The 27,997-nt window shown below is 49.8% G+C and overlaps 1 protein-coding gene across 2 annotated transcripts in view; it reads right to left on the minus strand.

Annotated features, from left to right (window-relative positions):
- RNFT2 (ring finger protein, transmembrane 2) overlaps positions 1–27,997 on the minus strand; it is a 90,154-nt gene that overhangs the window by 51,805 nt on the left and 10,352 nt on the right. For both annotated transcript variants that reach the window (XM_058691167.1, XM_058691166.1), the window contains exons 6-7: positions 26,192–26,292; positions 22,477–22,630 (exon numbers count right to left, since the gene is read on the minus strand). In XM_058691167.1, the coding sequence (XP_058547150.1) occupies positions 22,477–22,630; positions 26,192–26,292 (255 nt within the window). The remainder of the gene's footprint in view (positions 1–22,476; positions 22,631–26,191; positions 26,293–27,997) is intronic.

Here is a 27,997-nt window from a genome sequence, read left to right on the forward strand (position 1 = left end):
GGGTGGTATCATGCCTTCCAGGGCCCCCCCTCCTCTGCTTACTTTATTTCTTCCTTAAATAAGAATGTTTACTGAGCTGCAGTGACTGGAATGCTTCATTCACAGGCATGATCTTGTTTAATCTTCATACTGGTATGATTACTATCCCCCTTTTACAGATGAGGAAACTGAGGCTTAGAGAGCCTGCTCGCCCAAGGCCCCATGGCTAGTGAGTGGAGGGTCCGGGATGGAACCTGCTTGTCTGACTCCTAATAGACCCTCTCCATTGCCTGCATGCAGCCTGCTTGAGGGCAAACGTGCCTTTGCCACATTCCCAGTTCCTTATTAGTAACTTATTAGTAACTCAACCTCTGTTTTGAGTGTACCAAGCACCAGGCTAGGGATAAAATGAAACATAGGAGAGACCCGGCTTCTGCTCTCACCAGGCTTCAGGTGTTTGTGTGTGTGTCGCGGGGGGAGACAAACCAGCGATCAGAGCCTCATCTGCTGCACACAGAACAGAAATAACCCAGGCACCATGGGGGGCACACAGGTGAGTCACCAAGCCCACCTGGGGCCAGGTTAAGTCCCGGATTCCCAGGGGAAGTGAGATGTAAACACAGATGTGTGAGCGATTTGAGGTCAGCCAGATGCGGCTGGGGTCAGGGGACAGTGTTCCCGGAAGAGGGAACGAGGTGACATAACAAGAGTGTAACTGAATGTAGGAGGAACCAAGAGAACTTCAAAACTGGCAAGTGATGGATGGATGTCAGGCCGGAAAGAGGCAAGGGCCAGGTGGGCGTCAAAAAGACTCCCTTGCCTCTGAGCGGCTTCAAGATTACGGACAAAGCGCAGAAACCCTAGGGACGATGGTTTCCTCCTCTTAAAATAGGAGGCCTGGCTGCAGGGAGCCCCTGCCTCACCTAGTGAAGGGACAAGTGTGTTCTCAGTAATGCCAGGCCCCAGGGGCCTTACAGCAAGCCGGTCAAGGCCAAGCCCACGAGGTAACAGACAGCATGCCCCTGCTCTCCTCCACCACCTTGTGGCCCCCGTGCACCTGTGCTGCCATCACTCAGCATGTGTTCATGAAAGGCTGCGATGTGCAAGGGACCCCAAATGTGTGCACAGCAGGGAATAAGAGAGGGGTACTATTTCCCTGTCTTGTTCTTTTTTTTAATTTTAATTTTTTTTAAACGTTTTTATTTACTTTTGGGAGAGAGAACACAAGCAGGAGAGAGGCAGAGAGACATGGGGACAGAAGATCTGAAGCAGACGTTTCGCTGACAGCAGCAAGCCTGATGCCGGGCTCGAACCCACGAACCGTGAGATCATGACCTAAGCTGGAGTTGGTCGCTCAAATGACTGAGACACCCAGGAGCCCCTTATTCTTGTTTGTGTGTGTGTGTGTCTCCCCCTACCTCTCTGTCAGCCTCTTGAAGGCAGGAAAGGGGCTCCTCTCTGAAAACTCTCTGCTAAGCCTTCTTAATACATGACCTTGTGTGCTCCTCACTTGAGCTCAAGGTTCCTCCTTGAGGCGGGTAATACTATCGACCAGTTCTATACACAGATGGGGCTATGGAAGCTGTAAACTGTGACCTTGCTCACCTGAGGATACACACCCAGTGGCAAAGCCAAATTCAAACCCAGATGGCTCCAAGATCCTGTCCAGGGCTGGGCGCAAATAGATAACTAGGAAATGTAACACTTCTTTCCTTCTTTGGGCCATTCAAGGTCTGACCTTGGCACTTCTGGGCCTTGAGGAGAAGAACCAAATTTTAGTGGGCTCTCAGTCTCTGAGCAACGAACCTGGTTTTTACCTCCAAACTCCAACCTCCAGCAGAGTCCTGACCCATGGTGGCCGTGACAGAACGTACAAAAAGAAAAAACGTATACACACATCGGGCATCTAATACCCGCCAGAAATGGCTGAAGGGACCTCCACCTGTGTTTTACTTACTTAAAATTTATTTTCTAGCTCACCTTAATTCTCCCCTAAGACCCAGAGAGGTAGGTAAACAGCATTATCTCCTTTTTCACAGGCGAGGAAACTGAGGCACAGAGCAGAGAGGTGACTGGCCTGAGGCACTACCCATGGGAACGGCAGGGCCAGGGTTTGAATTTGGATCCACCTGCCTCCAGAGCTAAGCACTTCGCCATGGACTCTGGGACCTTTCTGGACAAGCCGATGGAGTGGAGAAACGTTAAGCAAGTGGTGGGCTCTCCTGGGCTAAATCTCAGTTCCAGGCCCCTTCTTTCACCCCAGGGAAGGAGGAACATCTGGGGGAAGCGGAAGGGCAGGACAGCACCCCCCCCCCCCCAGCCCTGGAAGCCAACACAGAAGACCTCCAGGCCCCCACCTGGAGGGAGGATGGAAGGGGATGCCTCCAAGGCCACCTCAGGGAGCCTGGCTGCCTCCCTAATCATTTAGCCGGAGAAGAGCACAATAATCACCACTTAGCAGGCTAATTAATCCCCGCAGCACCCCAGAGCAGGGGTTTGCCGCTGCATGCATACCCATAATGTCGCTTGGAAAGGCAGGGCAGGGCCTCGGGCCTCCCTGCCTTGCCCTGAGTGCACCTTCACACTGACCGTGTACACGCACCCATCTGTTCGTTCAAGAGTCACTGCACACCTGCCGTGTGTCACTGTGCCTAAGCGCGAGCATGGCAGGTGTCACCCTTGCCCTCCTGGAGCTGAGAGTCCAGTGGGGAGGGGATGCGCAGCAGTTACCGGGAAACATGCACACGCCAAACTGTTTCCTGCTGCCGGGCCATGGCTCTGGCTGTCCCTTCTCTCTGGCGTGTCCTTGTGGCTTGGCTTTGCCTGGCCAACTCCTACCCCTCTTTAACCCTCAGTTCTGAGGTCACTCTATAGGACTTTGCTGGGGGCTGGTTTGGTTGCTCCCCCTGTTTTCTAAGAGGGCCCTTAAGTCACTGCTTCCCTGGCCTGCTGCCCCATCAGACTGTGAGGTTTGAGCTTCAAAGTCCGGGGTCTGGGTAGCCCCCACACCTAGCGCTCTGTTGATGCCCAATAAGTATTTGTACAATGAATGTACGAGAAGATCCATCACATGACCTGAAACTAACTTTGGGGCCTTGGTTTCCCCATCTGTACGATAAGGTCTTTCTGCATCTAACAGTCTGTGGCCAACAGGGCAGAGGCGTAATTCAATCTCTGAAGGACTGGAGGGGCCTTTGGAATGTCCAAATTGGGCATTAATCATCATCATCGACCCCTACTAATGTCACAAGCAGGCCAAAGCCATGTGAATCCCTCCGGCATCTGCCAAGGGGCTGGTGTATCCATCAAGGTCTCTGTACCTGCAAGGAGCTGAAGCTGGCTTTGGCCCACCTACACAAAAAAAGGGACTTTGGAGGGATTGTGGCTTATCTCAGGCTTCAGAGGAGCACTGGACCACCAGGCCATCAGCCCAAGTGGAAGGATCTCTCCTCTTGCAACTTTCACATATACACGGATCGCCTGGGGGCCTGGTTAGAAGGCAGACTGACCCAGGTGCTGAATGAACACACCCAACTTCTATATTGTTCATATCCTGGGATAGGGCGCTGGATCGGCCCTGCTTGGGCCAGGTGCCTGTGCAGGATTTTCAGCGATGGGCAGTGGGGTAGGGGCATTCAACAGCCATGACCTTGGTCCCCATTCCTGTATACCCACGTCTTCCCAGAGAAAGATGGGCCTTGGGATGGGGTGGCCACCCTAAGGGGGGGTTGACTGCAGCTGGTGCAGAGCTGGGCCAGCTCTCTCCACAGTGACCATCTGAGCTGGTGAAGGGTATCATCTTTCAACCTGGAAAGTGATTTCCAGAGGCCCAGTGCAGGGTGGTGGGGGGTGGGGGGGAGCAGAGTGGCAGGAGAGTTTAAATAGCAGCTGTGTTCCTAATTTCCCCAGGAGGAGGCCTGGCCGCCCCTCCTCCGTGCTGAGTGTTGGCCATTAAAAACAAACAGTATCATTTGGTTCAATGTAAAATGAATTAAAGGAAATTAAACTGCGGGGGCCATGTGGCAAGCCTTGTCCTCCATTGTCTGAAGCCGTTTTTCATCTTCCCCGGTGAGGAACAACAGCTTGGGGGGTGTGGAGCAGAGCAGGGCAAAAAAATAAATAAATAATGCACCCCCACCCCCACCCCCCACACTTTCCCCCGCCTTACGGCATGGCAGGAGGGGTTTGGGAAATCTCAGGTGCCTGCCCTGTCCCTCCTGGGTCCCCTGGTGGCAGAATGTAGCCTTTGAGAGTCTCCCAGGGATCACGGTGAAGGAAAAAAACAAAGCAAAACAAGAACAACAACAGAAAGTGATGTGCAGGCCCCGGGGACACAGCAGGGCAAGGTGGCAGAGGGAGGAGGTGATGGACCGGCGGCTGGCTGTGGCTGGAGACAGGGTGTGTGGGGCCTGGACTGCTGGGGAATGATTCCGACCCGTCTGCAGCCTCACAGAATATTTGCTGTATCATTTGTGTTGGGGGAGTTGAGTCAGGAGGGTGGGGGTGGTGAAAGATGGGCAGAGGGGACTGTGTGATGCTTGGAAGTGGGGGTTCTGGAAGGAGACTGCCAAGTTCAAATCCCAGCCCTGCCATTTACCAGCTGTGTGATTCTTGGCAAGTTACTTACCCTCTCTGTGCCTCGGTTTCCTCATCTGCACATTGGGGATTAGAGGAGAATTAACCTCAGAGGATTGTTATGAGGATCAGTTTATGTTTATGAGGCTCCTAAAATAGTACTAGGCAAATTGGTTACATTCTATTCTATTCTATTCTATTCTATTCTATTCTATTCTATTACATTATATAATATTTTAGTATGATTGTTGGTCCTTGGGGCATCTCTCTTGGGATCCGGAAGACCTCACCTTAGGCCACAGCTCTGCCACAGACTTGCTGTGTGACCCTGCGTAAGTGAACACACCTTGATCAAATGCAGTTCACTCCAACAATGCAAGGCTTAACAGGAAACCTGATAATACAGTTCTTCTTCACTCTAACAGATCAATGAGGAAAATCAAATGATTTTTACCAAGTTCAACACCTAGTTTAAAAAAATGTCAATAGCAGCACCTGGGTGGCTCAGTCGGTTGAGGGTCCAACTTTGGCCCAGGTCATGATCTTACTTACAGTTTGTGAGTTTGAGCCCCACATGGGGCTCTGTGCTGACAGCTCAGGGCCTGGGGCCTGCTTCGGATTCTGTGTCTCCCTCCCTGCCCCCTCCCCCACTCATGCGCATGCTCTCTCTCTCTCTCAAGAATAAATAAACAGTAAAAAAATGTTTGTAATCAATACATTGGACTAGATGGCTACTTCCTTGACGTGATAAAACAAACGTTGGCCTCCTCCCCCAAATGGGCGTCTTGTTTAATGGGGGATTGCAAGGACAGTTTCATGCTTCAGGTTAGGCTCTAGCATCGGGTTATGCAGTCAGATGCTGACCCAGAGGCTGTTGCCAAAGGTATTGTGTAAATGTGATTAGCATCTACAATCAGTTGACTTTAAGTAAAGGAGATTATCCTCAATAATCTGGGTGGGTCTTATCCAATTAGCTGAGAGGCCACAGAGGTCTGCAGATGCCAGAATGTTCCATTTTCTTTTCAAGGAACAACTGAAGTTTAAGACCTAGGCTTCATCTCATGTTCTGACACTGATTGGTGGAGGCTGTCGGCACTGTTGCACTGAGAGAGAAGAACCTGGGTGAAGCAGGGCCATGATGGATTAGGGATGCCTGACACAGGCTGGTAAATGGGAGCTTTCAGGCTGTTATCTCAGGGCTTCAGCGCTTCTCCGGGGATTAGTGGGTACCTGAGCTACAAACTTCAAGCAGAGCAGATAAAGAACAAGTCCTAAAGATGAGTGTGAGCCTAAGAAGTCTTGCAGACCACTTGTTGCCTTAGGGTGAATCTAAAAATTAGCCTGGCAGGGGCACCCGAGAGTGGCTCACTTGGTTAAGCCTGGGACTTCAGCTCAGGCCATATCTCTTGGTTTGTGAGTCCGAGCCCACCCCCGCATCTGGCTCTGTGCTAACAGTGCAGAGTCTGCTTGGGATTCTCCGTCTCTCTCTCTCTCTCTGCCCCTCCCCCACTTGCATGCATGCACGCTCTCGTGCTCTCTCTCTCAAAAGAAAACATGAATAAACTTTATAAAAACATTAGCCTGGCAATTTCAAAAAGTCAAGTCCTTAACGATGACATTTAGTCAAACTCACTTCCGTTGGTTTCCAGCACAGTCTCTGGACATATTTCACCCCTTGGGGTCTTCTATTTCCCAAAGTGTATGTCTGCTGTAGACAACGGAGATTCCCCCTTACACATAGCTTTCTTGCGAAGACCAAATGAGAAGGAATTAGGAACATAAATAGATTCAAACTCCTGATCAGGGTTAGCTAACTTTTTCTTAAAGGTCCAGACATTAAATATTTTAGGTTTGGTGGGTCATACAGACTCTGTCTCTACTGCCCAACTCTGTCTTTGCAGCATGAAACAAGCCACAGACAATACTTAAATGCATGAGCACGGCTGTGTTCTCATAAAATTTCGTGAAAATAAGCACTGGGCCCACAGGTTGGGGTTTGCCAACCCCTGAACTAGATTTTACAGCATATTGTGCTCAGTAAAAGGGTTCGGTGGTTAACAAGTTGGGGAGATGTCAAACAAAGTGAAATGAATTTCTTGATTGCAGGATTTCTCAGAGCCTTTACTATGTTAGCAAGCAAGAAGGGTAGGGGGTGGGAGTGTAGATTATGCTCAGAGCATCTCCCAAAGTTATCTGATCACGGAACACCTTTTTATAAAACACCCATTAACGTCTCCCTAAGGCCCCAGGACTGGATTCAGGGAGCATCTTACTTAGCATGGTGGCTGAATTGAAAGATTTTTCCTGACCTTCTGGATACCCTGGTGAGCCTGATCTGCCATCAGGGTGGGTCAGAGTGAGCGAGGCGGGGGCCCTACTGCGTGGGTTCAAATCTCGACTCTGCCACTTTCTAGCTCAGTGGTTTGGGGCAGGTAATATCTGTTCAGCTTCCCCACTATTTCAGTTTCCCCATCTGTGAAATGGGCGCAATGAGGGTGCCTATCTGCCAGGGCTGCTGGTGGATTAAATGGAGTAGCCCATGTAAAGTGTTTAGCGCAGTGCATGCATCCTGAATATGCCTTAGCTGTTCTTTTTTTAAGTAATTTTTTAAAAGTTTACTTTTATTTATTTTGAGAGAGAGAGAAAGAGCAAGCGGGGGAGGGGGCAGAGGAGAGGGAGATGGAATCCCAAGCAGGCTGCACGCCGTCAGCACAGATCCCCTTGAAGATCTCATGAACTGTGAGATCATGACCTGACCCGAGATTGAGAGCCAGATGCTTAACCGACCGAGCCACCCAGCCGCCCCAACGGCCCAGATGATTACCAAGCAGCGCAGGATGTACTGGGCTGAGGGGATGAAGGAAAATGAACGAGGGCAGTTACCACTGTCTTAAGGGGGCGGGGGAAACTGATATTTAACTTGAGTCCTGGAGAATCACAGAATCGATGGGTCAAAGAGGACAAAGCGATTCACAACCGTTCAAGGTGTCCTTAGAGGAATCTCTTTGAAAATCCTTAGTAAATCTAAGCCGTTTCCACAATACAAAAGTCCAGGTGACCCCCACCCCCAAAAAGCTAACTTTTAAATACTGCATATGCCATGAGATATGCAGTCGAGTTGTCACAACACCCTTTGAGGCGGTGTGTTATGCGTCCCCCAGATTTCCCACCGAGATCCTCAGGACTGTACTAAGATGGGCTATCTCACCGGGAGTCTGTTATTATTACCGGAGGGAAGGGATTTTGCAGATGTAATTAACGTCACCCATCAGTTGATTCTGGGTTCATCAGAAGGGAGACTATCTGGGCGGGGTCTAATCTAATCTCATGAAACCTTTCACCGCCGAAGGGGAAGAAGTCAGGAAGATACGAAGCAGAAGTATTCTACCCGCCATTTCTAGCTTGGAGGTGGAGGAGGTTACAGGAAAAGACCAGAGTGGTCTCTGGGAGCTCAGAGTGACCCCCGGCCAACACCCAGCCGAACGGGGACTTTAGTCCTGCACCCACACAGAACTGAATTCTGCCAACAACCTAAATGAGCCTGGAAACAGATTCTCCTCCAGAACCTCCAGATACGACCAATACTTTGATTTTGACCTTGTGAGACCCTGCAAAGAGAACACGGTCAAGTCCGCCTGGCTTCAGACCCACAAAACCGTGAACTAATATACGAGTGCTGTTTGAAGCTTCTAAGTCGGTAATTTGTTAGGCAGTGATTGAAAACTAATAGCGGGGGCACCTGGGTGGCTCAGGCCGTTAAGCATCTGGCTTCGGCTCGGGTCATGATCTCACAGTTTGTGGGTTCGAGCCCCATGTCGGGCTCTGCACGGACAGTGTGGCACCTGCTTTGGATTTGCCCTCCCTCCCTCTCTTCCCCTTGCACTCTTGTTCTCACTCTCTCTCAAAAACAAATAAACTTAAAAAAGGAAAGAAAGAAAACTGATAGTGGGAGGCACTATTACAATCTCATTTTACAGGTGAGGAAATGGGAGCAAACAGAGGTGACGTTTCAGGGTCACTCAGAGGCCCAATGCTAGAGGGTTTCCCAAACCAGATTCGAACACAGGCGGTCTAGCTTTTAACCAGCATGCCGTGTCCTGTCTATGTATCTGCCTGAAATGATCTCTGACATGGAGGTCGAAGCTGCATGCAGAACATTACTGTTTGATCCTATAACGACAGGTAGGAGGAAGGGATACATGCATTTGCTTGACTATGTATATGACGGCCATGGAAAGATCCAGGGGTGATTATTATCTCCCAGGAGGTAAAACGGATGCCTGGGGGGTAAGAGAGCAAAGGGGATTTTTCACCGGAGGCTGTTTTTTGGTGTTTTCATTTCCGAATCCTGTGACCGTGTAACCTACCAAAAAAATAAAGATCCCCAGTAATTAGAGGGATGGCAGAAAGGTGGGACACACCTGAGTGAATGCAAAAGCACTCTCGAGAGAGGACAGAACCGCAGGGACACGGGTGCGTGGGTGTGTTAGTTTTCTCAGGGGCCGCCCTGACCAACCGTCACAGACTGGGTGGTTCAACCAACAGATGTATTTTCTCCCAGTTCTGGAGGCCCGACGTCTGAGACCGAGATGTCTGTAGGGTTGATTCCTTCTGAGGCCTCTCTCCTTGGTTTGCGGGTGCCTGTTTTCTCCCCGTGTCCGTGCCTGTGTTTGTGTACAAATGTCCCCTTCTGTAAGGACACCGGTCAGATCAGGCAGGGCCCAACCTAATGACTTCATTTCCACGTAACTGCCTGATTAAAAGATCTTTCTCCAAACGCAGTCATGTTCTCAGGTACCAGGGGTTAGGATTTCAACATCGGAATTTTGGTTGCAGGGGACACAATTCAGCCTAGAACAGCAGGGGAGCTGACTCAGGGCCATAAAACAAACATTCAACCTGGTGTTTCTCAACCCCAGCACGGCTGGCACTTTGGACAGGACCATTCTCGGTTGTGTGCTGAGGGGCTGTCGTGTGCCCTGCGGTACGTCTCCCAGAATCCCTGGTCTCTCCCCACTAAAAGCCAATAGCAAGTCCCCCCAAACCCATCGTGACAACCCAATGTCTCCGGAAATTGCCAGATGTCCCCTGCCCCCCCACCACCTAGTTGCTAACCACTGGCTTAACCCCTTCTGGCACCCCCTGTGCAAGAATCGGGGGCAAATGCAGCTGGCCCTTCCAGAAGTTTGCACTTTCGTACACAGGATGATGTGCTGTGGGAACTAGAGCCCAGGCCTGGGACACCCAGACCTGCCCTGGAGTAGACAGATGTCTGCTGGGGAGGGGAGGGCAGGGCAGGGCAGGGCAGGGCAGAGAGCGGACGCTTGACCTCCAGAAGGGGCGGGGTGGGGTGGGGGGAGACTCAGCCGACGGGGAACCTCTCTGAGAGCAAAAGTGCTGGGTTCAGGGCCCAGAACATAGAGAGATTTTAACGGCACAAAAAGCCTCATGAATCGTCTTGGCTCTCACGTCAGGGAAAACCACCTTTTTTAACTTTCGTCCACCCTCCCTCTCTCCCTTTTCCTCCCCTGCACTTGGGGGTGAGCCAATGAGGCTGATATCTCATGGAGTCTCACCCTACTGAAAACTCTTGTCCCAGGGGTGTGGCTATGCAGGCCAAACAGGAAGTTCAGCTTAAGAGGATTTTGGACTCAGGAAGGGCTTCTTTCCTATCATGGAAAGGGCAGAAAGGTGGGCAAATGCTGGGTTCCTTGGAGAAAAGAGTTCAGCGAAGGCTTTCCTTGCTTTAGACGCAGCTGGCCCTAGGAACTACCGAGCAGCTATGTTGGTCTTCTACTTTCTGAGAACCTGAAGAGCCTAAAAATGACCACTTTGGGGATGAGGAAGCTGAGGGCTCCAAAGAGTGAAGTCACTTTCTCAACGCTGCATAGGGAATACATCACGGAGCCAGGATTTGAACCCTGTTTTGTTCAAGGCTGGTGTTTTCTGATCTGTGGAGCTGCCCCACTCACTAGAGCCAAAGAGTCCTTAGACAAGCGCCTGCTTTTATCTTTTCCCATCTGAAAAAATGGGCAGAATGGCAGCTTCCTGCTACCCAGACCATTGGGAGGTTGAATAAAGCCTGAGCTCAGAATGTTCTACAACAGTGCTGTCCAATGAATGTACTACTGAGAACTGGAAATATGGCCAGGGCAACCGGGGAATCAAGCTTTAAATTTAACTGATTTACATTTAAATAGTCACACGTGGGGGTGTCTGGCTGGCTCAGTCTGCAGAGCATGCGATTCGTGATCTCGGGGTTGTAAGTTCGAGCCCCACGTTGGGTGTAGACAGTACTTAAAACAAAATAAAATCTTTATTTAAAAAGGAAAATAGCCACATGTGGCTTGGTTGTCTGCCATATTGGACAGTGCAGCAGAATTCTGGACCAAGACCATTTCACTTCAATAAAGGGAAGGAGCAACGCATACAAGCCGGATTTTTAGTTATTATTACTACTTAATAGTAGGAGTTCAAGTGTGTGAGATACATGTTTCTGGGACAAGATTTTTTACCCTTTTAACTAGGTCTGGATTAGGTTAATATAAAAACAGGTTTCATACTTATTTTTATATTCTCAGGGTCTAGGATTGCCCTTGTCAGCCGACAGGTCCTGAATAATGTCAGGGGGCATTGCAGGGGTGGGAAGAAGTCACCAAGAACTCTATGTTCTTGCGGAAGGAAATAAAATGGGGGTGTGGTAATGCAGTTTGAGGACAACCACTTTCAACAGGGTGGTTAGGGAGGTGACGTGGTCTCAGAGCAAGTGACACTGGAGAAAAGTCATGGGGACATAGGGGGAGAAAACTGCCCCAGGCGGAGAGAACAGCAGGTGCAAAGGGCCTGAGAGGGAAGGCCGCTTGTGGCTGGTCCAGAGCGAGCAAGGGAGATGGTCACCAGTGATGAGGTCAGGCAGGTGGGTAGCAGCCAGGTGGGGCAAAGCTAAGACACACGGGTTATAGAAGTCATCTGGATTCATAATACAAGTGGGTGCTCTAGACACCCAGCTGGCGTGATGGTTTGGGGTTGAGATCGCCAGCCGGTGGTTGCCACCCTTAATCCCATCCTCATCTTGGCTGGCCGATGGGCCCGGCTCTCCTGGGAGGCCCAGGCGAGAGAAGATCCCTGACAGACCCTCCGGCGTCCCGAGGCATCTTGCAATTGGTGGCTCACCCGGTCTCACACGTCGGGGACCGCAGAGCCATCAAGCAAATCCAAATGCCAAAAGCCCTTCCAGTACGACGATTATCATATTAAAAACCGACCCACCCTCTCAGTGGATGGCACAGAGGCACGGGACACAGCATCTGTGCTGTGAGCCATTAGGGGTCCCTGACAGATGTGCTCTTTCCCCCCTCCCCCCCCCCCCCCCAGCTGCAAATGAAGACCCGTCCTTTTCTTCTGCCCAGACAAGGATTGATGAGGATTCGGAAGAGCACTCAGACAGGCAAGGAAAGGCTGTGAACCTTTTCCAAGCCCGCAATTTATCTTGAGGAGACTATTCACATCACTTTTTACAGGCTGGATTATGCTGTGACCTGGCACATTAATCTCGCCGAATAAAATAATAATAATCAGAAAAAGGGAGCTGGACAGTTGCCAGCGAGGCATTAATAACTGTCGCCCACACCTCAGCGGCACAGGGAAGGGGTGCCAGGTCACATCCCCACCCTCTCGCCCCCAGAAATGCCCGTCTGAAGTAGAAGGAAGTGAGGGGGCCACGGTCTGTACTTGGGGGAATTTTGTATAGATATGAGGGCCCCTCTCCTTAATCAAGTCTGAGCAACTTCCCAAACAAATCCAGGGAACTTACATAGGAGGGAATATGGCCTAGAAGCTCAGAGCAGGGGGTTCTGGAGTCGGATCCCCCGAGTTCAAATCCCTGCTCAACCACTTTCCAGCTGTGTGGCCTTGGGTTACTTCCTTAACCTCTCCCTGCGTTTGTTTTCTCCTCTGGTAAACAGGGATAAAAACAGCACCTGTCAGGAGTGTATAACGGCACAGCCGTTGTGGAAAACAGTGTTGCAGTTCCTCAAGAAGTCAAAGAATTATCACATGACCCAGCAATTCCACTGCTAGGTATGTGCCCAGGAAGACTGTGTTCAAACAGATACCTGTACACAAAGGGTTGGCACAGGACTAGTCACATAGCCAAAAAGTGTCCATCAAACCCAAATGTGTATCAACAGACGAACGAGCGAGCAAATGATGGTCTACCATACAACGGAATGGTATTCCGCCATAAAGAGGGATGAAGTGTACCTGTTCCAACATCGAGGAACCTTGAAAACACCGTGGACAGGAGAGGGAAAGAAGCCAGGCACTGGGTCACAGAACGTGTGATTCCACTTCTACGAAATGCCCGCACCAGATAAATCCCTGCGACCGGAAGCAGATTAGCAGTTGCCAGAGGCCGGGAGCGTGAGGGGGGCAGTGGCTGCAAACGGGGAGGGTTCCATCAGGGCCGATGAAAACGTCCTGCAACTAGACAGGTGGTGACGGTTGCACAAACTGTGACTATGCTGAACGCACACGGCTTCGGTACACTTTAAAATGGTTGCTGGTTAATTTTACAGCGTGTGAACAGGACTTCAATACAAGACACACAAAAAAACCAACAGCACTTGCCTTGGGAGACAGATGTCAGAAAGAAATGAACACCTGGCCCATACAGAGTGCGGACTCCACACGCGCGCGGCTCCTACTGCTAGGTGTTAACTATGAGGTTTGCAGTCTTCGGCATGTGATTTCACCCAGTTTCCGCTCTGTGACAAGAGACAGCAACATCTACCATTCCAGGATTAAGACCGAATGAGACAATGTCTTCAGTTGACTCTAAAACGCCATGGGTGCGGGGATTTTTGTCTACTTTGTTCATGGATATATCCTCAGTGCCTACAACAGTGCCTGACATGTAGTTGGCATTCAGTCAATACATCCTGAACAAGTGGCAGACTTAACCTACTGCCTAGCTCCTGGTAAGCGCTCAGCGATGCTTGGCCATATTTATTATTATTGGTTTGGCTCCTAGGTAGCTTTAAGGCTCCCTATATGGTCCTTTCCAGCACACAGAAGTGAGTACTACTCTGTCTTGTGGACTTCTGTGTCTTCATGACAGAGGTGTTTGGACAGCTACCAAATACAACAGGCTTGAGCAGAGTTGGGAAAGGAATTTAAGTTCTCCTTGCTGCTATAAGAGGAGGTGATGAGAGTTAGTGCAGCTGGCTAGACTATCAACTCATTCAATCACCCATCCATCTACCATCTATTCGTCCATCCACCTATCTGTCCATCCACCTGTCCATCAATCCTTCCACCCACCCATCCATCCACCCACCCATCCACTCATCCATCCATCCATCCACCTGTCCATCAATCTATCCACCCATCCATCCATCCATCCATCCATCCATCCAAATATCTATCCATCCATCCATGCGTCCACCCACCACTCACTTGCCTACCCATCTATCCACATATCCACCAACTTTCCCATCCAGCCATCAAATTCATCCACCTACCTATATATCTATTCACTCATATATTCATCCACACATCTACCCATACATACTTACAACAAATGCTTCTGAGCGCATATCAGATGTTGGTGTCCCATCAACAAACAAGCTAGAGGCATTCATTTCTGCTATCACAGAGGTGACAATCAAGCGGAGAAGGCAGACAATTAAGCAAGCAATGACAGTCAGGATGGTGAGTGCTAGAATAGGGAGAGTATAGAGTCCTCATCAGGGGCACCATCCCTAGCCTGAAGGGGGCAGGGAAGGTTTCTAAGAGGCTGTGATCCAAGGAGCAGGAGTTAGTTACGACACGAGGCAGAGGAAGGGCCTTTGAGGAAGACGGATCAGCAGGTGCAGTGGGTAGGAGACAGGATAGCACATAACCCACTCTGGAGACTGTGCAAGTTAGTTATGCAGTATCTCAGTGCCTCAGTTTTCTCATCTAGCAATCGGGTTAAGGAGAGCATTTACCACATGTCGGAATGGTGCTAGTTGCTATGTGTAAAGAAATGAAAGAAGTAGCATCTGGCTGAAGCACAAAGACTAGAGGGAGGGGCAGGCGGGGAGGAAAAAGCAATGAGGAAGCATGAGGATGGGTAGGCGGCACCAGCGGCAGAGGGCTGTAAAAAGCCTTGCCTGCCTCCTCTCCAGGCAGTGACCGACCTGCCCCTCATTCCATCCATATCCGTTAAGTCTTTTGATCTTTGCAGCATCTTAAAAAGAATTTTGTTAACATCTCAACTTCCCACCGTTAGAAACATGTTCAGGGGCACAAAATGACTTCCGGAAGGCCCCGTGGCTAGAAAGTGGCAGGGTCAGGAGGGGCCCAGGAGCTCCGGCATGTGGTCCACTCGGTGCCTGGCAGCTGATCTCCTGAAGCGGCCACGGCCGTGGGAGTTGGAAGACGTGGATTCCTATTCTGATTCTTCAACTGACTGGCTGGGTGTCTCAAACCTCGTTCAGCCTCAGTGGAGTAAGTGAAAGAATGGCTCCTCAAAGACACCAGGTCCTAATCCCTAGAACCAGCGAAGGTGACCTTACCTGGAAAAGGGGTCTTTGAGGACACAATCAAATTAAGGCTCTTGGCATGAGGAGAACATCCTGAATTATCCAGGGCCCTAAATGCAATCACCTGCATCCTTATAAAAGACAAAGAAAGGGATACTTCACACACAGAGGGCCACGGAGGCAGAGATGGGAATGACGTGGCTAAGGAACACCAGCAGCCACCAGAAGCTGGAAGAGGCAAGGAACGGATCCTCTCATCACATCTGGAGGGAGTGCTGCCTTGCCGACACCCTGATTTCGGCCCAGTGACGCTGACTTTGGACTTCTGGCTTCTGGAACTACGAGAAAACAAGTTTCTGTGGTTTCAAGGCACCGGGCACGGCACCGACAGGATACTCAAACTGAGTTTTTCATCTAGAAAGAGGTGCTAATGAATTCCCTCTCACGGGGGTGATGAGAGCCTGAAGTGAGTCAGGACACGGGAAAGAATCCAGCAAGAACCAGAGTGTGCTAGGTGCTGAGTAACCGTTAGCTGCCTGTTTTCCTTATCCTTCTCCCACGCCCACTTTGAGGCAGAGCTGGGGCCCTTGAGGATGTGAAGTTCTGGGCGGGAACCCCAGCTCTAGTGTGAAATGGTCACAGCTGTGGGACTGAGAAGCCACCTGCCCCCTCAACCTCCCATCTCCTATCCATCAATGAGAGTAATGGTACCCACCTGAGACGAACAGCAAGGGGCTACGTAAGGTAATTCGCACACGAAGGGCTCTTGGCAAACGTTCAGGCACACGGTCGGTGCTCAATAATCGCGAGCTCTTAGGGGCGCCTGGGTGGCGCAGTCGGTTAAGCGTCCGACTTCAGCCAGGTCACGATCTCGCGGTCCGTGAGTTCGAGCCCCGCGTCAGGCTCTGGGCCGATGGCTCGGAGCCTGGAGCCCGTTTCCGATTCTGTGTCTCCCTCTCTCTCTGCCCCTCCCCCGTTCATGCTCAGTCTCTCTCTGTCCCAAAAATAAATAAAAAACGTTGAAAAAAAATTAAAAAAAAAAAAAAAAAAATAATCGTGAGCTCTTATGACTCCAGGCGGTCAGTGCTGAGCGAGCTTCCCCACTTGGCTGGGTTCATGTCCCTTGCCCTCAATGGACATCGAAACGATTTTCCATCTTATTTCTGCCCAGAGATAAGCAACCAGGAGGCACGGGGGCGGGGACGGAGTGAAACTCCAGTTTCTCCACGATGTCCCTCACCCACCAGCTTACAGAGCCCTGCTCTGCCCAGTGCCATGCCGGGTCCTGCAGACAGAGTGGAAGGTCAGAACAGGCTTCTGGGATATGGGGAGGTGGAAGTGAACCACAGATAATCCCAAAGTGTCACAGCGCTAGGAAGGAAAAGGTTCAAGGATCTAGAAGTGACTTTTTAAAATAAGATTTAATTAGTCTATTTATTTTTATTATTTTTATATAATTAAACAAATTTTTTAATGTTTATTTTTGAGAGAGAGAGAGAGAGACAGACAGAGTGTGAGCAGGGGTGGGGCAGAGAGAGAGGGAGACAGAATGTGAAGCAGGCTCCAGGCTCTGAGCTGTCAGCATAGAGCCCGATGTGGGGCTCGAACCTGTGATTCATGAGATCATGACCCGAGCCAAAGTCAGACACTTAACCAACTGCTCCACCCAGGTGCCCCTTTATTATTTTTGTTAATGTTTATTTATTTTCGACATAGAGACAGAGCACGAGTGGGGAGGGGAAGAGAGAGAGGGAGAATCTGAAGCAGGGTCCAGGCTCTGAGCTGTCAGCACAGAGCCCGATGTGGGGCTTGAATCCATGAACCGTGAGATCGTGACCTGGGCTGAAGTTGGACGCTCGACTGATTGAGCCACCCAGGTGCCCCTATTTATTTTTAATTTTCATTTTAAATTTTTTTTTTTCAACGTTTTTTATTTATTTTTGGGACAGAGAGAGACAGAGCATGAACGGGGGAGGGGCAGAGAGAGAGGGAGACACAGAATCGGAAGCAGGCTCCAGGCTCTGAGCCATCGGCCCAGAGCCTGACGCGGGGCTTGAACTCACGGACCGCGAGATCGTGACCTGGCTGAAGTCGGACGCTTAACCGACTGCGCCACCCAGGCGCCCCTAATTTTCATTTTAGACAGAGAGAGTGCAAGTGGGGGAGAGAAAATCTCAAGCAGGCTTCATGCCCAGCACAGAGTCCAATGTGGGGCTCGATGCCACGACCCTGGGATCACGAACTGAGCCAAAATCAAGACTCAGACACTCAACTGACTGAACCACCCAGGTGTCCCTTGAGATTTTATTTTTAAGTAATCTCTACACCCAGTGTGGGGCTTGAACTCACAACCCCAAGATCAAGAGTTGTATGCTTGGGGCGCCTGGATGGCTCCGTCGGTTAAGCGTCCGACCTCAGCTCAGGTCACGATCTCGCGGTCCGTGAGTTCGAGCCCCGCGTCCGGCTCTGGGCTGATGGCTCAGAGCCTGGAGCCTGCCTCCGATTCTGTGTCTCCCTCTCTCTCTGCCCCTCCCCCGTTCATGCTGTCTCTGTCTCAAAAATAAATAAACGTTAAAAAAAAAAAAAAAAGGAACTTGGGTTTCAAAATAAAAAAAAAAAAAGAGTTGTATGCTCTACTGACTGAGCCATGTAGGTGCCTCTAGAAGTGACTTTTAGTGGAGGCCCCAAGGATAAGCCTCTGACCACAGCAGCCCACGCCAGGGAGGAGCTCGGACCGAAGCAGTATAGATGCGGCAGTGGCTCCTTCTCTCAAAGTGTGCGATTTGGTAAGTTTGTTATATGTACACACCTGTGAAACCATCACCACAGTCAAGACAGTGAATGTATCTGTTACCGCCAGAAGTTTCCCTGTGCCCCTTGGTAATCCCTTCCCTCTGGGAGGTCCCTTCAGCCAACCACTGATCTGCTTTCTGTCACCATAGGCCAGTTTACATTTTCTAGAGTTGACACAAGTGGAATCATAAGGTACACTCTTGGTTGCTACAGTTTCCTTCACTTAGCATAACTGTTAAGTATTTTAAGATTCATTTATGTTGTATCAATACAGTTGACCCTTGCACAATGCAGGGGTTTAGGGGCACTGACCTCTGTGCAGTCAAAAATCTGCATATAACTTTTGACTCCCCAAGAACTTTACTAACAGCCTACAGTTGTTGTTGACTGGGGGGCTTACTGACAACATAAAGCCGATTAACATCTGTTTTGTATGTTGTATGTATTCTTACAGTAACGTATGCTAGAGAAAAATAATATTAAGAAAATCCTAACTAGGGGCGCCTGGGTGCCTTAGTTGGTTAAGCACTGACTTCAGCTCAGGTCATGATCTCGTGGTTTGTGGGTTCGAGCCCCGCGTCGGGCTCTGGGCTGACAGCTCAGAGCCTGGAGCCTGCTTTGAATTCTGTGTCTTCCTCTCTCTCTGTCCCTCCCTTGCTTGCGCTCTCTCCCTCTCAAAAATAAACATTAAAAAAAAAAAAAAAAAAGAAAATCACAAAGAAGAGAAAAATACATTGATAATACCGTGCTGTATTTATCAGAAAAAAATCGTGTATGAGTGGTTCAATTCATGCTGTTCATGTGGTTCAAGGGTCAACTGTAGTTCATCTCTTTACATTGCTGAGTTGTATTTCGTTGCATGGATACACCAAAATTTGTTGATCTGTCTGCCTATTTTTTTTTAGTCTTTATTTTTGAGAGAGAGAGAGAGAGACAGACAGAGTGCAAGCCGGGGAGCAACAGAGAGAGAGGGAGACACAGAATCCGAAGCAGGCTCCAGGCCCTGAGCTGTCAGCACAGAGCCCGACGCGGGGCTCGAACTCATGAACCATGAGACCATGCCCTCAGCCGAAATCGGATGCTCAACTGACCGAGCCACCCAGGCGCCCCATGCAGAGGCCTTTTCACGGACACATGGTTTCATTCCTCTTGGGTGAGCACCTACGGGTGGGAGGGCTGGACTGTACGACAGGTTATGCTTAACCTTCCAAGAAACCTCCAAGCTGGCTTCCAAAGTGGAGGTGCCATTTACATTCCCGCCGCAAGTGTGAGTTCCAGAAATATATCTATCGGTCTTTGCCCACGGCTGTGCCTGTGCGAACAGCTGTGCGGTCTGGCCTTTCCGTGTTGGCCACCACCATGGATGAGTGTGCATCTCACACACTGATTTTCACTGTCATTTCCTAAAGACTAATGAGGCTGAGCATCTTTTCACGCGCACGTCTGCCACCAGGAGATCTGCTTTGGCGAAGGGTGTCTAAGTCTTTTAACCATTTATTAATCGGGAAAGAGTTGACTACATCTGCTCTTTACAAAGGTGCGGGCAGGTAACCAGGGTGGAGAAACTTCCACAGGTGGGGAGCTGTTATCCCCCACCGCGCCTGGAAGCAGTGAGCAGAGAGTGTAGTTACTAGACCTTGACGGAAGGCTGTCTGCAGGGGGCTGCCCACGATGGGATTTGTGTGGTCAGAACTGTCTCCCACAACTGTGAAAGGGGATGGTAGTAATTAGAGTACCTACTTCATGGGGTGGTGCGGACTCAACGAACTAATGTGTATACAGCACTTAGAACAGTGCCGACCCGAAAGATGAGCTCAGGGAAACGCATTTTGGAAATGTGACCGCCAGAACCAAAGAACAATAAATTCATGTGGCGGTTTGTTACGGCTGCCATAGGAGCCTAACACCCTAGAGGAATAAATACCTCTGCCTCTCTCTCCTTTCAGGCTTTCCCCTGGTGAACCCCGCTGGAAGCTGGGGGCTGCGGGAGCCCGCTGGTACACTTCACCCAGGTCAGCCTCCAGGGCAGACAGCAGGGTGGGAAAGAAACGTGGACAGTGTATCTGGAGGGGCAAGAGGAAGACACCCAGCACAGTTATTCTCCCCGTTTTACAGATGAGGAAACCGAGGCACGGAGAGGTTAAGTAACTCATCCAAGGTCACACAGCTGGTCATAAAGACAATACTAAGAAGCGATGTGAATCACTGAGTGCTTGCTGTGTGCCAGGCATGGGGAAAAGCAGTTCCCATCTGCTACCAGCAATAGTTCTTAGTACTTAGTTCTACGTACTTAGAAGGAAGGTGCATTCTTGTTATCAGTTGACAGAGGAGGAAATTAAGGCTCAGAGAGGTTTTGTCATCTGCCCAAAGTCACACAGCTCGGAAGGGGGTACCTGGGACCTGAATGTAGTCGTGCTCAATGCCAAAGTCCACGTGTGGAACCACTGGGCCATCCTGCTTCCCACTGTCAAGTCCCCGCCCCCTACTTGATACATGGTGTGAGCTCAGGGGGCAAATGGTAACGGTGACGGTGGTCTCCGAGGGGCAGGTGGGGAGGCATCTCAGGACTTCTTGAGGTCTGTTGTTTCCCTTCTGTCTTTCTTCTCCATTTTGTCTTTATGCCATTTTAGACCTCCTGGCATTGCCTCTGGCACCAGAGCTGTGGCTTTATCTAAGGAAACCACAACAGCTGAGGGTTTTGGGTCAACCGAATAAACCACATGGTGGGGGAGGGGAGTGCGACGTGGAGGGACAAAACCGGACTCAGACTGCCCTGGTGTGAATAATAAATATATCTATCGGTCTTTGCCCCCGATTGCTGACAATGGGCTCCTAAATCCCCTGGAATTTCCTGGAGTATCTTTGGGCCTAATACGGTGACTCCTGGTGGGCTCCTGGATGGGAGCTGGTCACCAGAAAAACCAAGCCATGATTAGAAGCTTAGGACTTTCAGCCCCACCTCCCTTATTCCAGAGAGGGGAGAGGGGCTGGAAATGGAGCTTACGATCCACCCTGCCTGTGTGACAGTCTCCACAAAAATCCCAATAGTGCAGGATATTCTGAGAACTTTAGGGATGGTGAACACGTCTACAGGTCAGGAGGGTGGTGCACCCCAACGCATGGGGACAGAAGCTCCTGTGCTCAGGATCCTTCCAGACCTCGCCTTCACGCCTCTTCACCTGGCTGTTCATCAGCATCCTTTACCATATCCTTAATTATACAATAAGCAGGTAAACGAGCATTATGCCTGAGTTCTGTGAGCTATCCTAGCACATGACTGAACCCATGGAGTGGGTCGTGGAAACCCTGATTTCTAACCAGTCGGTCAGAAGCACAAGTGACAATCTGGACTAGAAATGGGTGTCGGAAGTGGGGTGGGGACATCTTGTGGGACTGAGCTCTTAACCCGTAGGACGTGATGCCACCTTCAGGCAGACAGTGTCAGAATTGAGTTGAACTGTAGGACACCCAGCTGGTGTCGGAGAATTGCCTGATGTGTGGGAAACCCACACACGTGGGGTCAGAAGTACTGAGTGTGTGAGTGAAGAAGGGACACAGCAGTGTTTTTCCTAGACACCTGGCATAGGGCTTTGGGCGCCCTCAAGATGGATGGCCCGTTCCAACCTGCTCTCCTGCCAACCAATGCCTGGGACTAATTCTGAGCTTTCTTTTTTCTTTTCTTTAACGTTTATTTATTCTTGAGAGAAAGACAGAGAGAGAGTTTGTGAGTAGGGGAGGGGCAAAGAGAGAGGGAGAGAGAGAATCACAAGCAGGCTCCACTCTGTCAGCACAGAGCCCGACACGGGGCTCAACCACACGAATCATGAGATCCTGACCTGAGCCGAAATCAAGAGTATGACGCGTCACCGACTGAGCCACCTGGGTGCCCCGAATTCTGAGGTTTCTGAAGTTGAAAAGATGGCTGCTTTCACAGAATGGAAAGGAGGAGTCTCCAGAGATTCTTTGGTGCGTCTGCCTCTGTCCAGATTCCCTGCTACAGGTGTTCTCGCAGAGGCACAGGCATTCATTACACCCTAAAGATGCTGCCTTTTCCTAGCTCTGCTCAGTCCTCTGAATGACAATAGTTATCCCCCAAGACCTCTCCACCCCAACACCTGTTGGCACACCTTTCCCTGCAGGCAAAGCACCACGGCCACCACGCCTGGTCCTGTGTCCACGGCAGACATCACTAATCGATCACGGAGCTCATTTCTTCTGAGCCTCAGAACGCTTGCCGTTAAACAAACAATACTCCTGAAGCCACAAGAGTGGAAACCTATGAAAGCCACCCTTCCCTGGGAGAAGCAGGACGTGTCAACATACTTTTGTCCTTTCTCAGGTGAGATTTAGATGAAAACTGCATCAAGGGCAGTTTTGAACAATGAAACTTAGGCAGTGCCCTTGGAGAGCAAAGGACGGTGGTGACAACGAGAAGCCAGGCTCAGACTCAGGGAATTGTAAGAGGTGGGTGATGGGCTCTGTTTATTTTAAACGCTGGCATCCGCTCCGCCCAGGCCTATTCTTTCCTCCTCCAGAAGGTGCCCCGAATCCCCTGCATGATGGGCGTTAATGGGGCTACCTCGTGGCCACAGCCAATGCCTACCTTGGACTTGACAGCCAGGATGATCTTGGGCAAGGCCACGACCAGGCACTTGAGGGCGATGGTGACGTACTTCAGCACGAAGTCTGCGATGCCCACAATCCACAGCAGGTCGAAGAAGTCCAGTGTCTCCAGGTTGGGCTTCAGGAATATGAGGCTGGTGGGGGTTGGAGGGAGAGAGTCAGGATGCTCACTTAGGATCCCGGGCCCTTGGAAGCTCTTTCTACTCACTCTGGGAGCTTTGTGAATATAACCTGTAGAAAGAGCACTGAACGGGGAGTCAGATATCTGTGTCCTGTTTCTGAATTTGCTACTAAGTTGCTGTGTGACCTCAGGTAGGTATCTTAACCTCTCTGAGCCTCAGTTCCCCTGAAGGCTATGCAATAAGTTTGGCCAGGAGCCTCATTAGTTAGGGTTTCCTCCAGTTTTATGAGTCCACAACAGGCTTCATAAGAGGAAGCAAAGGGGAGGCAGGCAGGTAGGCTGGCCAGCACGACATACGGAGGAGAGAAACTGATGTGCAGACACTGTGCTAAGCTACTTACTCGCTGTACCCCACTGTCCTCCACAGTGGGCACTGCTTATTCCCAATTTATAAATGAGGCACAGAAGGTTGGAGAGGTGAAGTAAGTTGCATGAAAAACATACGGGCATTAATATCATACCCGAGTTTGAATCCGGTTTTCTCTATTTATTGGACCCTGGGCAAATAATGTCATCTCTGTAAGCCTCAGTGTTTTCACGTGCAACATGGGACTCATTCCCTTCTTCATAGTGTCATTGGTGGGATTCAGGAGAACAGACGTACGACAGACCCGGCCGAGCAGCAGTGATAATAACAGCAACCCACGAGGTAGGTACTATTTAATCTGCCCCATTTTGCACATGAGGAAACAGAGGCACAGAAAGATAAAGTAACGTGCACAAGGTCCTACAGATACTAAGGGACAGAGGTAGATTCAGACCCAGGTATCCCGGCTATAGTTCGTGCTTTTCCATCTGTATCCACAGCAGCGCGACTCAGAGTATGTAAACCCGTTCTACCCATTTGGGACCAGGTAAGTTAACTCTACACTCAGTTCCTGTACTTCCCTTGTTAAACACGGACATCGAGCCATTCTCAAACTGCCACCGGTCCATGGACCACACTCTGAGTAGCACTGCTTTCTACCCCCAGAGGATGATGAAGTTATTTATAATAACAACGTAAGAGCTAAAATATCTTGGCTGCTTACATCATCATGCTGGCCTCTTCCATACACTTTACATGTCTTAACTCATTTCATTTTCCTACCTCTAGGAGGCAGGCACTGTGATTATTCCAATCTGAACTGGGGAAGGGGGAGCCCTAAGAGGTACAGTCGCCTGCGCACAGCTCTTGGCTAGAATGGGAGCCAGAACAGGAACCAGCAGCCACAGTGCTTGTCCACTCACTTTTCCTCCTGCTGGATTACAGGGTCTGAGCAAAGGCTACACCAAGTCCTCTCTGTCCACTATAAAGAAAGGACCGGTGCACACAGCCCAGCACGGATGCTTTCTGAATGCTTCTGACATACTCTGCTGGGCTGGCAGGAAGTGATGCAAACTGGGATTGCTTATTATAGCCTCCTAGGAATGAACTGGTCTTTTCTTTTTTTTTTTTTTAACTTTACTTATTGGAGGAGGGGGGGAGGGAGGGGCAGAGAGAGAGAGAGAGAGAGAGAGAGAGAGAGAATCCCAAGCAGGCTCTGCGCTGTCAGTGCAGAGCCTGAAGCAGGGCTCGATCCCATGAACCATGAGATCATGACCTGAGCCGAAATCAAGAGTCAGATGTTTAACAGACTGAGCCACCCAGCTGCCCCAAACTGGTCTGGTTTTTACTTTTATTTAAAAAAAATCAATTTCTATTTATAATAAAGAGTCTCAAAGAGCTAGAGTAGGGCAAAATCAATAAAGACAATCAGGGGCGCCTGGGTGGCTCAGTCGTTAAGTGTCTGACTTCGGCTCAGGTCGTGATCTCGAGGTCCATGAATCTGAGCCCTGCGTTGGGCTCTGTGCTGACAGCTTGGAGCCTGCTTTGGATTCTGTGTCTTCCCCTCTCTCTCTCTGCCCCCCACCCCCACTCACATGTTGTCTCTCTCCCAAAATAAATAAACGTTAAAAAATAAATAAACAAATGAAAATAATCTATTTTGGCAACCTTACCTGATACCCTCTGTGTCCTTTCACGTTCTAGCCTTGCCTCTAGAGGACGCCTCGCGTCCAGGTTTGAGTGGCCCTCTGTGTTACAATCCAGGGAGAGTCCGGCAGCCCCAGGTGCCCTTTGCCTCTGCTCCTGTCCCTCCTGGGATCTTGGGCTGGTTAACTGACTTCTACACTCTGCTTCTCTGTTACGCTTCTTTGATGGCAATACATTAAGATCTGCCTTCCACTCATCTCAGAGACACCAGCTGGTCTCAGATTCATCTGTCTGGGTTTTAGTTCACCATTTAGGGGATTTTTCCTGTTTTGGCTTTTGAAGGAGGGGCGGGACCGAAGTGTTTTTGTAGAATTGATCACTAAATCCACTTATTTCTAACTACCCTATAAACTTTCATGGACTGATGTATTTTATTATCAGTTTCACTCCTCGTTAGGCACCACCACCAACAGGTACATTTATTATAAAAGGTAATTTATTATAAAAGAATACTATCAATCAGGATAGGATTATGATATATCAATGTTTCCGTTTACCCAGTACTTTTCATGCACTATAGCATTGGGCCTTCCTAACAATTAGCCTGTCAGGTGGATAAAGCAAGAATAACCTGGTCCTGGTTCTACCAATGAGGAAACAGGGCGAAGCCTAAGGAGGTTCCATTATTTGCCAAAGGTGGTGAAGTGGAAGGACGCTGGTCATCAGACTGCAAATCCTAGGGAGATTCAGTCTTGCTGGTAAGGGCCGCCTACCAGGACTAAGACTCATTAGGAAAAACTTCATTACGCCTCAGTTTCCTCACCCGTGAAATGGGGCCATCAATACCCTGCTGGGTCACTGAGAGGGTAAAATAAGGTGATGCCTATGGGTATCAAACACATAGACCATTGACATCATTACGGAAGGGGTTCAGCTTTGTTGCTTTTCTCCTAAGCTTCTCTCTCCCTCTCTCTTTCTGTGCTGCCAGTTTGACTCAGCTCTGGTTTGATGGGAGCACGGAGGTCTGAGCCTGCAAATGTGATCATGCCCAGAGAATGGCATGAGCTGGAAATTCATCCAAGATTCTGGGAAACTCCACCTCCTCCACCCTCCACCCATCAGGACCTTGATATTCTGGGCCAGACAATAACGCATTGTGTGTGATGAGTGTTGATGCCTTAAAACTAACTCTCCAAATAGCTTTTATGGGGTGTCCACAGAAAGTGGGGAAACTTCCCGTTCCTCAAAGTCCATTTTTAAAACAGATGTACATGATTTGAAAGCTTGGCTGGAGTTTCAACCCAGTCCTACAGGTCTTTACTGGCTGACCTTCCCCCACCTCCCCACTGTGTGGTTACTAGAAAACGTAAAATCACACACATGGCTTGCGGTGTATTTCTACTAGAGAGCTCTGCTCTGGCATGCGTGTATACAAGAGGGTAGAATTTAAAGGTTATGTGACACAGAGCCGCTGCACTGTTCCCAAGTGAAGGAGTTGTGTGTCCCAAGCAAAGTGCCCCCCACTTTCCCACTAGGGGTCAGAACCCCTCCCCTGCTCACCTGTTGTACAGCTGTTGGGAACTGAATGTATAGAGCACGTATAGGGTGTTTCCTGCCAGAAAGGCCAAGATCCACAAGATGACCAGCACCGATCTCTTCTCCTGGAGAGAAAACAAGAGATTTGTAGGGATGCTGCAATGCCAAAGGTGCACATGGCAAAACATTCCAGAATGTTCTCTGACAAGTGCCAATTTCCCCCTTTCTCAAAGGTTTGGAAGAAGCAGGGCTGATGGTGAAGGGAAGGCTGCTGGAATCTTCCCATCCCACTGGAACCCAAGGGGTGGTCACAGAGAAGGTGACAGAAATGTGGAAACATGGGGTGCCCGGGTGGCTCAGTCGGTTAAGCATCTGACTCTTGATTTTGGTTTAAGTCATGATCTCATGGTCGTGAGACTGAGCCCTGCCTCGGGCTCTGTGCTGGGCATAGAGCCTGCTTAAGATTCTCTGTCTCTATATGATTCTCTCTCTATATATATCTCCCCCCAGTCCCCCCCGCCCACACAAAATGTAGAAACCTGGTATGTGAAAAGGCAGGAAGGCACTACAGTTAGCAGAAGATTCTGGAGATGGACGGCCTGGGTTCAAACCCTTCGTCTGTAATCGGAGGGCTGGGCAAGTTACCGAAACTCTCTGCATTTCCCTCTCCTCATCTGGAAAATGGGTATATACTGTGTCTCCACAACGGAGTTGTGAGAATTGACGTGCACGAAATGCTCAGAACAGTGCTGTATGCAGTAAATGTTAGTTCACATTTAGTGTAAAGAACTGAGGCACAGAGAAGGTAAAGAGCTCTTGCTCAAGGGCACTTGTTTGAGGTCTCTGTGCCCTCATTTGAGGATGGGAGTTTTGCTAAGGATTAAGTAAAGTTTTAAAGGTAAACATTCAGTCTACCATGGATTCATGTTTCGGGCTCAGTGAATGGTAGGACTATTATTCAGACTTTACAACCCAGCAATAGATTCAGATCTACAGGTTGGCAAGTTCCGCTCCCACTTTTTCTAGGACTTCTGGGCTACTATCCTGGCCTGGCCATTCAATACAGGGTCATAGTTATAGGGTTAGATTCAAGTTTGTACACGAGGCCATCAAAGACTCTGCCCAAGTCATCCCCGCTTCTCTCTCCAACCTCATTTCTTTTTTTAGAAAAAAAAATTTTTTTTTAATGCTAATTCATTTTTGAGAGAGAGAGCATTAGCGGAGGAGGGGCAGAGAGAGAGGGACGCACAGAATCCAAAGCAGGCTTCAGGCTCCAAACTGTCAGCCCAGAGTCTGATGCGGGGCTCGAACTCATGAACTATGACATCATATGAACTATGAAGTCGGACGTTTAACTGACTGAGCCACCCAGGCGCCCCTCTTTTTTATTTTTTTTATTTTTTTTATTTTGGGGGGGAGAGAGAGAGAGAGAGAGAGTGAGCGAGCGGGAGTGGGGGAGGGCAGAGAGAGAGGGAGACACAGAATCCGAAGCAGGCTCCAGGCTCTGAGCTGTCGGCATAGAGCCCAACATGGGGCTCGAACTCAGGATCCATGAGATCATGACCTGAGCCAAAGTCAGATGCTCAACCAACTGAGCCACGCAGGTGCCCCTCTCCAGCTGCATTTCTGATGAGTCCCCAGGAAGACGAGAAGGAAAACCTACTTGGTTTCCTATTTCCCAGCAGCTTCTCCAGCTGAGAGTGATCCCAAGGAATTTGTGGAGAAGGCACAGAGTAGGGTGCATGCATTCTGGGGAGACATGCACACAGACCTCTGTGCTGCTGACTCTCAAAAGCTCATCTTTTCCTGGATCAGGGTGGCTGCGTTGCT

Source organism: Neofelis nebulosa, chromosome 11 (genome assembly GCF_028018385.1).
Source record: "Neofelis nebulosa isolate mNeoNeb1 chromosome 11, mNeoNeb1.pri, whole genome shotgun sequence".
Classification (NCBI taxonomy): Eukaryota; Metazoa; Chordata; class Mammalia; order Carnivora; family Felidae; genus Neofelis; species Neofelis nebulosa.